At 46.5% G+C, this 15879-nt stretch overlaps 1 protein-coding gene across 7 annotated transcripts in view; it reads right to left on the reverse strand.

The window, feature by feature from the left end:
* The window catches only part of MAPKAPK5 (MAPK activated protein kinase 5), a 983215-nt gene that overhangs the window by 245156 nt on the left and 722180 nt on the right, over positions 1 to 15879 (reverse strand). For all 7 annotated transcript variants that reach the window (XM_069619510.1, XM_069619509.1, XM_069619506.1 and 4 more), the window contains 2 exons: positions 7949 to 8069; positions 7064 to 7194 (listed from right to left, as the gene is read on the reverse strand). In XM_069619510.1, coding sequence (XP_069475611.1) covers positions 7064 to 7194; positions 7949 to 8069 — 252 coding nt within the window. The remainder of the gene's footprint in view (positions 1 to 7063; positions 7195 to 7948; positions 8070 to 15879) is intronic.

Raw genomic sequence — 15879 nt, forward strand, 5'->3', positions numbered from 1 at the left:
TGGGCACACACCCGCTTAACTTAAAGTGAGGGACCTATTATGGGCCTCCTTCAATGATATCCCGGGCAGGATTCTTGAGCACCCTACTTTAGTGGTGCTGTAGTCATTATGGAGGGAGGGCCCACAAACAGAACACCTATCCACATGGCCTTTCCCAATGGTCTCGCTAAGGGGCCCCGTACTCAGACTGGGGAATAGGGGTTTCCGCAAAGCTCAGACGCGGTCGGACAAGGGTATGGAGAGATCTGGGTAACTTTTTCCGGAGAGGGAATTCCTATCATTCGAGGAGGTGAAGGAAGTCCTGGGTCCAGACTCGATCAAAGTCTTTGAATATCTTAGGCAGATGAGGATCCTACGTGATCAGAAGTGGGACAATGATCTCAAAAGACAGCTGACGCCGTTTGAGAAGGTGCCTGACTCTGCCAGCTCAAGGAAAGGGATGGCTTCGAAACTTTACAAAGTTATAAACACTAAAAACCTACCTGAAAGGCAGAGGTTCAGACAATATTGGAACGACCTGGTGGGGCAGGAACTCACAGAGGAGGAATGGGGTAAGATTTTTAAAATAGGCTTCCACGGCAACCTCTTCACAGCTGACATGGGACATAATTTGAAAGTCCTCCAGGGATGGCACAGGGACCCTCAAGATACCCAAGATGTTCCATGGGGGTTCTCCACGATACCCGAAGGGGTGCGGCCGGGTGAGATCGAGGGTCCACATGTGTTGGCGTTACCCACAGGTACAGGGCTACTGGGACAACGTGCGGGGGTGGATGGCCGAGGCAACAGGGGAACTCCTCCCCCAAGACCCGTTGACAATGCTGTTGGGCCTGCCACCAAGAGACTCAGACATTTATAGATATCTCAGAATGTGGGAGACGATGCAGCGGGCAGGGTGGGTCGCACTGACGGAAAATGTGGAATACCCCTGGCACTCCAAATGAGGAAGAATGGCTGGTCAAAGTGAAGAATATGTTTTTAATGGCTAAATTAACAGCCCTGGTAAACGATGAAGCAGGTGCCTTCCGGGCGGCGTGGGATGGTGTTAGACAAAAGTGGGGATGGGAAGTGCACCGAGTGATCAAGACCGCTTGGAGGTTGGGTGGAGAGGGGTGGGACGCTGTGTAAGGGCCGGGGTGAGAAATCTGAGACTCCCTCCCCCACAGATAATGGGGGAATGAAGTGGGTGAGCTTACATTGAGAAGCATCAGGACACAGTAGGACGATCAATGTCAATAGACCCTGGTATTGAGGATAGCATCTCCCAATGGGGGACGTGGACTGAAAGCAATCTCTTAGCCGAACTGTCTATCTTTTAGAGGATCAAGAAAACACTTGTTGTTTTGGGGATTAATGGGGGGGTGAGGTGGGGGCATCTTATGATTTTTCAGGACACAATTTGCTGTCGATTGGATATGTAGGTTCTTATTCTAAAAATCCTAACAAAATGCTAACAAAACCTCAAATAAAAAAAATAAAAAAGAAACAAGGTTGCCAAATTCTTGACCCCATAGAATCAGAGCTTCAGATAAAAAAAAAAAAAAAAATGACAAAAATACTGCCATTGTATAATGAAAGCAGGAGCGTGTTGATTCTGCCTGCTTCAGTGAATTTAAGTTTTGTGCTCACGTTTACATTCTGGTGGCAAAGCCTTAATGACTTTGTAGTTTTTGCCAACATCTCCAAGGTTGAATATATACACTGCGAAGCATGACTCCCACATGCCATTTTAGAATTAGCAAATAGTTACTTTACCTCCAATGTGAAATACATTTTTTCTTCGAGATCTCCTTCATCTATGATCCAGAGAATATTTCTATGGTTTGGCAATACACCGATATTCAATTAAATGATTTCATCTTAGCATTTTATGGACGCTGTTTTTTCATGCACGATTCACATAAATATTTGATAGAATGCATGTAACTAAACAAGTTAGCCATGACGAAGAACCTCAAGGCGTGTTTGCATGCTGCACATCATATACCACCTTTACGAATAATCAGGTATTATCACTGCCTTTAAGGACAGATATTTAGTTCAGTTTAAAATTCCGAAAGAGTTGAAAGCCTGGAAGCTGCCCAAGATATTACAATCCCTACGTTGGCTGATTTTATTTCACACCGGAGTACTAAAAAGGTAGGGGTCAGAACTATAAAAAAAAAAAAAATTCTCAAGCAGGCGCATCTTTCCTTTGCATCTGTGGCACCTGGGCTTTGCAGTTTTGACTATTAAACGATTCATGGATGAGGACAGTGAAATTAACTAGATCCTGTCTTTAATGGAGGGTTAGAGAAGCATCCCTTTGGTGGCAGAAATATTGTCAAACTTTCCCAGACAAAACATTGCAAGGCATTCCACATGCAGGACCCCTGTAGCTTGGCTATGTTGCTGCAGGCCTGGTCAGAACATACATTTTTATAGTAAGGTTTAAAAGATGTCCATGTACGTATGTTTTTAGTTCAACTTTATGTAGCAGTACGCATAGTATAATACTAATGAGACTGTTCTGGAAAAAGGGCCATCTGAGCGACTTCTATATTGAACTCCAATGAGATGGGGCTGTCCAAAATGACACCCACACTTTTCACTTTGGATGCACTTGTTAGTTTAGTCTTCACACAGAATGTTAGTCTGTGCAGATAGAGAAGAATACAAAATGCCTTCCAGTTTTGCTGCTCCAACATGTTTTGGTTGTATTAAGTAAAAGGGATTATTCTGAACTGCTTAAAATAGTATAACCCTGGGTCATCCCCTTGAAAGACCAAAGGTCATGGGTCGTACGGAAGAATTCCCTGTCCGCTACCAAGATAATACATGAAACTACTGCCACATCCTGGCCCTCCCTGAGGCTGCCACCTCACTCACCTATGAATCCCTCCTCCTTTTTGCCCTTCCTTTCCCTTCTTGGGAATTTAACTTTCTTCTCTGCTTGCTCCAACAGATCTCCCCGTCATGCTCTCCATCTAATGCACTCATTAAAGCAGTCACCTCCAACTTCTGATTCATACCTCATTTCTTTACCTATGGTGCCTTAGCATTAACCTTTCAAAGTCAAATGTGTGTGTTTTCATTTAACTTTGGCCATTAATTTGTAACCTGCTATCCCAGTGACTGTTCCATACCGCTGTACTTGCATACTTCTCCCACTGCCTCCTCTCTCTACTCAGCCATGGTGCTATCTGTTTCTCCTATCTACTCCACTGCTTCTCTATCAACTTCCCTTCTCAGTAAATCTGGTAAGTTTAAAAAGGATATCTTGGCCTCCACCCCAGGTCTCCCCATCACGGATACCTACTCCAGCACCTCTTCCAGACAGACCCTCACTGACATCCTCTTTGTCGTGCGTTCGCCAGATCTATGAACCCCTCATATGATCTCTGTGCTCTGTCCTGTCTCCTCCGCTCCCATTAATGGTGCCACCCGCTGGGAAGTCCTTGTGTATTCCTTCAACTCCTCCAGAGTCATCATTAATGTCTACCTAAATGGCACTGTCATGGCCCAAGGCCCTCAGGCCAATCTCCTCTTCGATAGGCAGTTCCCTCACCTCATCGACTTCCTTTCATCTCCGACTGTCACCTCCTCTCCTCCCTTGGCTACCCTGCCCTCTTCCCTCCTCGTCTGCCCCACCTCATGCTCCCTCCACACCTCTGCATGGCGTTCCTCTGATTTGTACCCCTCCTCTGATATGTACCCCTCCCCAGAAGGTCTTTAAGGCTGGCAACCTTCATCTTGCCACACTCAACTCTCGCTCTGTCAAACACTCCTCTGATATCTGCCACCTTTTGGAAGAACTTGACCTCGTTGTCGTACGTCTTATCGAGACACGGTTCACGGCCAGCTCTGTCACAAGCTTTGACACTCTCCTCCCTGATGGCTACAAGATCCTCTCCGCGACCAGATCCACCCGGCCTACAGGGCGTGTAGCCCTGATCTTTCCTGAGTGGATTCCTTCCTCTATCATCCCCACTCAGAATTACTCCTCTTTCCAATGCCTTATATGCAGGCTCTGTCTCTCTCCTAGCCACTCTCTTACTGTTGCTACTCTCTACCAGCCCCCTGGTCAAATCAGCTATTTTCTCTCTGAGTGGAAAGACCTCTGCTCCTCCCTCCTGGAATCTACCACTCAACTCCTCCTCCTTGGTGACCTCAACATCCATCTCGATTCTCCCTGTTCCTCATCTGTGCTCTTTAGCAACCTCTGCGATTCCCTCTCCTGCTCACTCTGCAGGTCACACACTTGATGTCTTGATCTCCTCTGACCTCCCGCTCTCTATTACTCTGACCACTACTCTCTCCTGGAGCGATCACTGCCTCGCCTCCTCTCTTCTCATCTCATTTCTCCCTCTCTTCCCCCAAGCCTACCCCACGATTGCCACCTACCTTCTCGGACATCTGGTCAATGAAGTGTGTGTCAGTTGAGGCTTTTGCTGCCACCTTCTCACCCCCTCCTCCACCCTGGCTGACTCACACCCTGACACAGCCCTGTCTCTGCTCTACTCCTCTATTTCTGCTACTCTTGATGCTCTTGCCCCAGTCATGAGGATCCGTTTTAAGTCCAAAGTGCAATTCTTGGTATGACTCCGACCTAGCTACACTTAAAACGTAAGTGTAGGGTGGTTGAGAGGAAATGGAGGGCTTTCTGTTCAGCCCCTGACAAACTGGCCTGTCACCTGCTCCAAAGGTAATAACTCTCTGTCCACACCAAGAAGAGCCTGTGTCTCTGCAGCATCAAACAACTCTGCAGCATCTAACAACTCGGCCGAAGTCTTTAAATCTGCAAAAATCTGGACAACCCTGCTGCAGTCTCTACCCCTCCTCTTGCCTCTCAGGCTCTTTGCAATGCCCTTGCCTCTCACTTTATCTCTAACACCCAGGACATCCTGTCCACACTCTCCTCCCATCCAACCCTCCCCCTCCACTCCTCTCTGTCTCTGCTTGCTGACCCTCCTTAGGCTATCCCCCACCCTCTTTCTCATCCTTTCCTCTTTTCTACCCTGATGAGGTCGCTAGACAAGTCCGTTCTATGAAAACCTCATCAAAACAGGTTCAGCCCTGTTCCTCTAAAACCATTAAGGACCCCATTGATACCCTCGCTCCGGTCCTTGCCAATTTTTGCAACCTCTCCTTTGCCTCAGGATCCTTTCCCTCCCCTCTGAAGCACTCCCTTGTACATGCTCTCCTCAAGAAACCCACAGCTGATCCTTCTTGTCCTGCAAGCTATCGCCCAATTTCCGTTACTCCTTTTTTAGGTTAACTCCTGGAAAAGCTGGCCATCTCTCAGCTAAACCTTCATTCTGATGGCTCTCTCCATGACCACCAATCTGGCTTCAGAGCTGCCAGAAGCACCGAAACTGCTCTCCTGAACATCCGTGAAGACCTGCTCTCCAACCTTGACTTAACATTCCCTCTGTCCTCATCCTACTCGATCTCTCTCATGCCGTCAACACGGTCAAGCATATCACCCTGCTCAACCGTCTCTGTGAACCTGGGTATCACCGATCAGACTCTGGCCTGGCTGACCTCTTTCCTCTCCCATTGACCCTCCCAGGGCCAACTTGGGTCCTTCCCATCATCTATCTCCCTCTCTACCTGTGGTGTTCCCCAGGGGTCTAACCTCTCGCCCTGGCTATTCAACCAATACCTGGCAACTCTCGCCCACTGTGTTGCTATTTTCTGCCCAAATTTCCAGTGGTATGCTGACGACAACTCATTTTCAGGCTTCCCTCAGCCACCTCCTCTCCTTCTTTCATCTCTGATTGCCTAACTGTGAATCAAGATTGGTGTGCCGCCAACGTTGTTGGTCTAAATGCCAACAAGACTGAGATCCTCCTCATCGGAACACCTTCACAATCCTTTCCCTTCACTCTCTGGCCGACGTCTCTAAAAAGTCAAACTTCCTACTGCACCTCCTCAGAGGTACTCTGCCTTTCCCTCTCCTTCCCCAGAAGCTCACTGTCTCCCAAGATCTGGTTCTCTCTAGGTTGGACTACTCTAACAGCCTCTTTCTAAATATACCTCCCTCCACTCTCCAACCTTTACAACTAATCCAGAACAGGACTACGAGACTTGTCCTTGGCCCCAAGCCCTGGGATCGTATCTCTCCAGATCTGAAATCCCTTCATTAGCTCACAGTGGATGCAAGGATTACATTTAAAACCCTCTGCATTTGTCCATTGTCCAAAATACCTTCAACTATCCCTCCGTAAATACCTCCCCTCACGAGCTCTTCGCTCCTCCAACTCACTCAGGGTCAGTTGTTTTTCAAAGAAACAAGCTGCGGGTAGATCTGTCTTCGGCTAGGGCCTCCCTTTGGAACAGCCTCCCTGCCACTCTGAAACTTTAGGAGAACCATCTCCAGTTCCGGAAGCACCTCAAGACCCTCCTCTTCGTTTCTGCCTTTGCCCCCCCTTCTCCCCATCTGATCTGTTTTCTCTCTCGGCACTGTGCACCTGGCTACCCTCTGTCCTTCGGGCCCAGGTTCCTGCTCACCCTGCCACCCCTCCTGCACTGGGGTCTGTATCTGTATCCGTACAGTCCCCCACCCGCTTTTCTTCTGCACTTATCAGATATACCCTGTCTGCTAAACCCAGCACTTGCCCCTTGCTGGCTGCACTACCACTGTTTATCGCCTTTATTTATTTAATATATTTATTATTTGTTTCTCCTGTGTTCCGCACTTTCCACTCGCCCCCCCTTCCATGCACTTTTCCCCTTTTCCCTTTCCTATGCACTTGCACGTTCTCAATGCCACTGGGCCTAGTAAGATCGTTGTTTTTGTTCTCCCATGTTCCCCACTGTTGCGCTGTCGCACTCTGAAACACTTGTGTACGAGCGCGATATAAATAAAATATCAATTCAATGACATATTGAATATTTATATTTGGGGGCAATCACTGTAAAGTTCAGACTAGGAAAGGTTCGATTTTAGACCGTTAGGCTACTAACACATTTTTGATTTTTAACCATAACATTACTATGGTGTAAAAACTGTAAAATGCTCAAAAACATCAGTACAGTAGAAAGACTACCCTTCAATTAAACTTACTGACATATCACTTACCCTAGTAATTTCCTTTTACGTAATATTGGATTGTTAACTGTATTCAAGGGTTTGAGGCTGACTTTCAGATCCTGTATTCTCATGTTTGCCAATTGTTCTGCATGAGCTTGCTGTATCCCAGCAACGACTGCCTGTAAACAGAAAATGCTACTGTTATTTCATGATTAATTCCTTGCGTATGCAAAATCCAGTCGCACCAGTGACACTATAAACTAGGTGAGAAGATTACTTTTCTTTCGCTGGAATAACGGGGGTACTCCATGGCTTCATATCTTCACAGGAGGAGCTTGTATGTATTTAGGACAGTATCAAATGGAAAGGAAGATTGAAGGGACAAAGGTTTAATTATATTTGGTGACAGTTTAATGAATGGGTGCATATCCTAAACGTGTTGAATTAATTATTCAAAAAGATTTTGAAAGTAATTCACTCACTTAATTAGTCAATCTTCATTCAAGAGTCTGCACAATCATTTGTGTTTCTATTAATTATTGCACTGGCTTTGGGTTAAATTAAAATCACAATGAACCAACATTGTTTTCCAGGCTAACTTGTAGACCCAAATCAGTGAATGATAAGCTGTGCAACTGTGGAAGAACGCCCTTTTGTTGCTACATTTAGAAGATGTGTTTATGGAAACGGAGAAACAGAAATATACAGAAGTTGTGGTCCTTCCTTCCTTGATTATAGCCAAAAGCATGCATCTAATGTTACGGTACAGTTTATAAGCAGCTAAGATCATGTAAGAACTCTATCTTTTTAAATAATGTTACATTTGGGGAAGCCAAAAAAGTAAACAGTCTCAATAAAGTAACATCGTTGGGAGGTGGGGGGAATAAAATAATGCATATATATATATATATATCTATATATTTATATTTAAACCTTGTCCATCATCATTTGAGCCGATGGCAAAATGTTATCCAACGCCTCTGTAGAGTTCAACCATGGATGGTCCAGAACCCCTTCAATGGTTAGTCTTTCCTCCGGCTTTACTTTTAACAACCTGAAAAAACAAAGAAAGCTATTTAATAAACAGCATCAAGGGGACAATTTAGACACAAGCACATTCAAATGCACTTTGAGTTCTGGCTTGGTGGTGGTGCTTAAGTTTCAATTGGTGTGGTGAAATAGTGCTAAACAGAGGAATAGCCGAAATGAGAACCTGAGTAATAGAATATACATATTTTTTATTATAGTGAGCCTCAACAGCCACTTGACAGACTCGATAACAGTGATTTGCATTGTGGCTAGTATGTTTGCCCTCATGTTCCGTTACTGATTAGGCGTGTACTCCATTTTCCTGTGACTTGTGCATTTGTGTCCCAAAGCTATAAACCTCCCCCTGCTTTCCATACTTGGCACCTCATGAGTGCAGGCATATTCCCGGTCTAGAGCAGCACATTACTTGTCCCAACAACATTAAGCAAACACTGCCGCCCCTAGGCAGTGGAGCATTCAACAATGCACACAAAGGGAGGCGTGGCCAGCGAGCACTCGAAGATGTGATCCCCTAGAGCTCCTGTGGCCGCCAGCTTAATCCTGGAAAAATCCTGAGAATTCGATGTTGTATACCCATGTAAATACTCCTCAATGTGTCTGGAACCCAGCAGAACGACTCGCTGAAATCGAGACGTGAACCGGGCTGTGGAAAAAAAAGGTATCTTTTGCGAATGTCGAAAACAGCCGGCGCTGAAAGAACGAAACCAAGATGGCCGACAGCAATGAGGGATGAACTACGCGGGAACTGCCAGCTGGAGAAGGAAGGAATAGAGTGCTGATCGAGGAGAGAGACCCAGAGGATGAGAGATAAAACCCAATGATCTGGAAAATTGGTGTGACCCTAGGCGGGAAAGCAGAAACGAATCGAACCTGAAGCTGGTACTCTTTGAATGTGCTGAGCCGACCGCGGGAAGTTGAGCACCGTCTCTGCCTCCATCCCGCCATCCAAGCCGGCCGCGCTGGGAGTGAGAGCATAGGAGGAAGGTGTCCACGGAGAGCGGTGAGGAGATGGGGAGGCGGGTAGCGGGAAACAGGACCTAACACATGCATAATTCAGCATTGCAGACAGGATTCCTGCCCGTGGCCCCCCCCTTTTAACATCTCCCAGAATTCAACCAGCCTATGGTGGGGACACAAAGCAAGATAAACATAGAACCTATGCCCAAAGCAGCGAACGCACGAGACCATATGCAAATAACAGATAAGCCCTGGGACCAACTGAGGGGCCCACAATAAATGTCCACACAGCGGGGGGAAGAGGTGCAAAGGCCTCTGCAAACGGACCGGGCACGCTGACTGGAAACCCTAACCTGCAAAGAAAGCAGGGGATACCGTACACAGCATACACGGCCCCAACAGGAACTGATTGACAGGCCCAAGCCTAACAATCAGGATAGATTGAGACAAACAGTAAGAAAAGTCAAACCCCATTGAATGGCCTGCAAGCCAGCACAACAGACTTGAAATAATCCCAGAGTGCACCACCCGGGGGATTGATTAAAGGCAGAGGAAGCCATAATCAACCCACTAACGCTGCCCTACATGACTGCCTGAACAACATACACGGCAAACATGCAAATCTGAGGACCCAAGGGATCCTGCGAGAGCGCAGCCATGATGGGCGAGACACACGCAGGCAAGACCTGCACAAAACTATATACTACCAGTGAATGACGGTTGCCGCAACTGCTCCCCCCGTAACAGGCCTCTCTCCCTGAGCCTTATCAACTACAAACACTGCAACTGAAGGCCTGGATGGGAAACCTCACATGGAGGTCACCAAAGCTGCATGAAAAACTGCAACGCGTTGCATAAAACCCCCCAGGTCGCCAATAAGCAAAACTAGGAGAGAGGACGCGAGTGACCCACAAAGCAAAAGAAAAGGCCAACGGAACCACCCCACCAAGCGGAACCAATGATTCTATGTCCACAATGCCAGGGAACTGAACCACACTACTCCAAAAAGAACAAAGCAAAGGAGCCAACACTCGACATCTGTTACCCTGTCAAATGGGGAACTGAGCTGTCAGATCAAACAGTCGACCGTGGCAAGAGCTATTCCCCCCCCCCCCCCAAGGGCTACAATCGCCACGGAGGCGGACATGGGCAAAGATGAGTGCAAAAGAACCACAACGCAAAGTAAAATGGAGCAATACACAATACCCCTGAATACACACCATCCCCTGAATCGGAGCAGGGGAAAGATGCTGCCGCTGATGACAATGAAACTAATCTTTCTCTCAAAGATGTAATGAACGCAATAGCCTGCCTCAGGTCCTCGATGGAGAAAAAAATGGACGGCATCACCACGGAGGTATCCCTCTACGCCACGACCTGCAAAAACTCACCTTGTGCACGGGAGAAGCCGAAACCTGCATATCCGAAACAGATGACGTCCTGAGATCCATGGGACAACAGATGACCAGAGTGCTGCAACGCGTGAAGACGCTGGAGGAACGAGTAGAGGAAGGAGAAGGTCGATCGAGGCGGAAAAACGTCAGAATCTTAGGGCTGCCTGAGAAAAGTGAAGGCCCCTCTATGGAACTATTCCTTGAGCATTTGTTATCCGACCTGTGTGCTCCAAAGACAGTCTCAAAGTTCTTTTCCATCGAACGCGCCTACCGGGTGCCAACGGGCAGACCGACTCCTGGAGCACCACCACACACTAATTGCTAAGATTCTGAACTACAGGGATCGAGACACAGTGCTACAGATGGCAAGAACCAAAGGGACAATAACATAACGGATCCAAAATTGCCTTTTTTCTGGATTTCACCAGCGAGGTGCAAAAAGCACATCAATCCTTTGATTAATTTAAAAAACGACTGCAGGGGCAAAACATCAAATACGGCCTCCTGTTCCCAGCACAACTGAAAATCTATCACACTGGCACGACCATACACTTCACGGATCCCAAAGAAGCATGGAACTGGGCGGAACGCAACCTAGATGGTGATTGGGGCCCACTAAACAGAAGGGAACGTGAACGAAACAGACCGAGACCAGACAGATCGCCAAATACACAGCCAATGCGACAACAGGAAGAAATACCTCAGAGAGAGGCAGATTAAAGTGAGCAAGTGCACTCAGACAACGACCAAGCTACCCACAAGCACAAAAAAATGTGAAGAATGGAACCCACCTGAAGCACAACACTAAAATTCCTCTCCAGAATAACACGTTGGTGGCCCAGAGCAGGCCCCCCTCTAAAGAAAGTAACCAGATAAGACAGTAAGAAATACAGACTCACTAGTGCCCGCCAAAGTAACCCTAATGCTGTGTTGACGGGAGGCACTAAACGTTTGACTATTTGTTAAAAAGTTTGGTTGAATGGGCGACAGATGCTTCAGTTGGGGTTGGAGTATGGGGAGGGGGGGTTGGGATTTGGACTTGTTATTTTTGTATAGTAAAATATGCACGGCTCAACTGCTCACACTAAACACAAAAGGCATCAAGGTACTCCAGATCGAAATAATACAAAATACCTCCTATGGAAGATGTGGCTGCCTACACACAGAGCTTCACAAGATGAACAATGACTCCAACCGGGCTTAACACCAAAAAGCTCTGTCTCATAACATGGAATGTGAATGGCCTAGGAAACAGCATCAAGAGAAGGCTGGTGACAATACCTAAAATCGCCATAACCCAGACATAGCACTCCTCACAGAAACTCATCTGGCAGGCACAACGTGCCAACTCTTTAAGAGAACCAAATACCGCACAGCAATACATGCAGGTTTCTCCATGGGCTCGAGAGGGGTTTTAATATTGATTAATAAGAAAACTCCTATTGAAATATCCAACATAATCCAGGATACTGGGGGAAGGTTTGTCTTCATACAAGGCACACTGTGGAACCAGACCTTCGCCATATTAACGGTCTACTCACCCCCAGTGCTCATGGCCGCTCTACTGGAAGATATCACACCAATAATAGCCAACACCACAGCAGATACCCTAATAGTAGGTGGAGACTTCAATGAAGTGATGAATGTGATGAATGACCGCACACTCTATATTGGGGAGAAATGGAATTGAATTAAATCAGAACTCGATAGATAACGACGCGATAATATGGGAGGCATACAAGGCAACCTTGAGAGGTGAGACCCTAAGCTGGACAGCAGCACACAAAAAAACGCACAGGAAAGACGTGGAAGACACGGAAACAGAGGTGCAAAGAGCTGAGGCACAGTATACAAAAACAGGAGCAGTCGAAGATAATAGAGCCCTACTCATGGCGCAAAAGAAACTGCACAACATCACACTGACCTGTGCGAAACAAGCGCACAGAACTATGTGTGCTAAGTTGTATGAGACTGGAGACAAAGCAGCAAGATGCTGGCATGGTTGGAGAAGAGACGAGGAACACCACCAAGTTCGAAACAAACACAGCAAATGCAGAACCGACCTCCACCGACCCAGGCATTGCAGAGTGCTTCACGGCTTATTACGACACACTATACGCTGCCCCAATAACCCCCACAGATCCCAGCATTTAGACAAAATTGTCATTCCGTCCTTAGATGACACACAAAGAACGAATTTAGAAACAGAATTCACAGAAGAGCTGGCAGCAGCCCTAACCCAGCTCCAAAATGGGAAAACCCCAGGCCCCAATGGCTTCCCAGTGAAAATGTTTCTGCATTCCAAAGAAAAAGGAATTCTCCCCCGGAACTGAGAAAGGCCAGTATAGTAGTGATACACAAGGAAGGTAAACCACCAGACGCATGCAGCTCCTACAGGCCTATCTCGCTCATAAACAGAGACCAAAATACTGGCGAAAATACTCGCCAACAGATTACAGAAAGTAATAACTTCTCTCATCCATCCAGACCAATGCGGCTTCATGCCGCAGAGATCCACACAAATGAACATTCACAGATTCCACGTTGCCATTGAAAATGCACCAGCACTACAAGATACACTTGCACTCCTCACCATCGACTTTGTGAAAGCATTTGACTCGGTCCATTGGGAGGCCCTATGGACCATAATGGGTAGAATGAGATTCGGCAACCAATTTATGGGTTGGGTCAAACTCCTACAAAACGCCCGACAGCCGAGATCAGAGTAAACGGGTGGTCCTCACGCAGCATCATCTGCAATGTTATTCGCAATGGCGATTGAAGCCCTCGCAATAATGCTGAGACACGTAATCATGGAAGGGATTCCACTGGGCCCAATACTGGGAGGACAGTCTCCCTGTACGCCGACGATCTCTTGATTTACTTAAGTGACCCGTCAGAATCTTGTCCCATTGTCACACATACTAAACAGATATGGGACCTTTAGCGGACTGAGGGTAAACTACAATATATTCCATACTAGTCCCGATTAAAGAATTTAACAAAACAACCCTAAATAACTGCCCATATCGATTAGAAACTGATCAGTTTCGATATCTCGGCGTACAGATCACGACTGACCTTACAAACTATGCACCCAGAAATGTATACCCAATCATAGAAAGATTTGCGAACGATGTGAAACACTGGATGACTCTTCCCCTCACTTTACTGGGGAGAGCGGCTCTATTCAAGATGCTAGCCCTCCCGCGATTCCTATACATCCTGCAAAACGCACCACTACAAATACCGAAAATAGAATTCCGCAAAATAGATGAATACTCAGAAAATTGCTGTGGGGAGGTGGACATCCCCAAATTACCCTGAGCACTGTACAACGTTCCATATGGGAGGGAGGTATTGGACTCCCCCACCTCCAAACATATTACTGGGCCTCGCAGATGGCAATAGTAAACAACATCCTACATAACAATCCTGAACTGCCACACATCCGAGCAGACAGGCAATCGGGTCAGGGGCCCTCCCCTCTGGAGAGTCTTTACCAAAATACAACACGTCCAGCCCCCACCACAATAGTAGCCCACAGAACACAGATATGGAGAGACGCACACAAACATCTAGGCTGGGAGGGTAAGGTCACACTGGTGCAGCCCCTGTGGAAAAATAAGCATATACCACAAGGTCCCAAAGTGGGCAAGTTGGGAAACAGCTGGGATAACAAGGCTAGAAGACGTGATACAGGATGGTAAAATAGTGTCCTTTCAGACCCTAAGAGAGAGATTCAATCTACCTCCCACAGAACACTTCCATTACAGACAGATGCTACACGCATTCAAATCATGTGCGATACTTAGCCAATATGCCGGAATGCACCCCAATTGAGAGAAACATTGTAATAGATCGTTTAGATAACAAAATAACCTCCACAATGTACAATGCAATTTCCTCATTTGCTACACCTGAACTCAGCGATCTAAAAGCGTAATGGGAAAGAGATGAGGGATCACTACAACCAGAGGACTGGACCACAGCCCTCATGTACCCCAGAGAAACAGCCATATCTGCCAGAATTAGACTGATTCAAATCAAATTTCTGTATAGGATATATTATCCAAGAGAGGCCCTATAACAATGGGGGAGGGCAACAGACCCCAACTGTCTAAGATGTCATCAAACGAGAGGAACTTTCTTCCACATCCTATGAGAATGGCCACAAATTCAAATCTTTTGGCAGAAATGCTGTGACAGACTATCAACAGTAATTGGCCGAGCGATACCAATGAACCCCAAACTGTTACTACTGGGAATAGATGATGACAGATATCCCGCTTTGAAAAACTTTTACTCTCAACGACCACAGGCCTTGCGAAAAGCAATCTGGCACAACTGTGGGGCTCAAGCTCCATCTCACAATACAAACAGTGGATAACAGATGTTGACGTGTATAATAATGGAAACAAGGGTATACACCACCAGAGGTTGCCCTGGTAAAGCGTGTAAGATCTGGCAAAGATGGGAGGACAATTAGAGATGCCACTCAGTTGCACATGGGACCTCCTGATCAGCTGCGATCCACCTGAACTATAAGGCCATGGACAGAACTACACAGAAGTACCCATAAAATGCATAAATGTACAAGCCGTGCTTTGAATATGTTTGTATGCCTAGAATGTATTGAATAAGTGTTGTTTTTCAAAATCAATAAAATATGTTATTAAAAAACAAAACAAAGCACACAAAGAGGCAACAGAGGTCTACCCACAAACCATGTTAAACATATGGCCACATGTAAATGGAAAAAAAAAACCTGCTGCCACTGTGAAAAGCAGAAGCATCTCTCTATTTACTGACTGCTGCTTCGGAGATCAGGTCTACAACGTGATCACCAGTGAAGGAGGAAGAGGGTATACATAAGAGGGAGGTATATAAGCCCACACTTCTGTGTCGCGGGTGGGAGTGCTTGTCTGTTTAGAGAATACACCTGTGTTTAACGTCCTCAACATCCACTTAAAGGAGCATGTCCCGCCAGCAGGCAGAGTTCTGCCAACATTACAGGATGAAGGCAAGTAATGCTGAAGGAAGCAGGGTTCTTACTGCAGCCACCAAAAACAATACACATGCCAACTACAGTGAAAAGAAGCAGCTCTACCTTCTGTGGCTGGTTATGACAGCTTCTGCGATTTTAGCAAGAGGGGTCAAAAGTACTTTGGCTAGAAAACCGGCGTCTGCGCTTAATCCTTCCGAGCTTGATACATTGAGTACCATTACATTGGTAACAAAAACATATAGTGCTTAAACATGGGGTAGAGTATGTGTGTTTGTAAGGGAGAGAATAGATTAGTGGGTGTGGAATGTTGACTGTGTATGTAGAGAATGGTGTTTTTGGGAGTAGAGAATGGTGTTTTTGGGAGTATGCGTGTAGTGGACATTGTGACAATTGGCTGGGGGGGTGGGGGCAGTGCCGGAGGGGGGGGGATTATTCCTATGCTGCATAATGGGGGG

This window comes from Ambystoma mexicanum, chromosome 10, assembly GCF_040938575.1.
Source record: "Ambystoma mexicanum isolate Mex_15411 chromosome 10, UKY_AmexF1_1, whole genome shotgun sequence".
Taxonomy (NCBI): Eukaryota; Metazoa; Chordata; class Amphibia; order Caudata; family Ambystomatidae; genus Ambystoma; species Ambystoma mexicanum.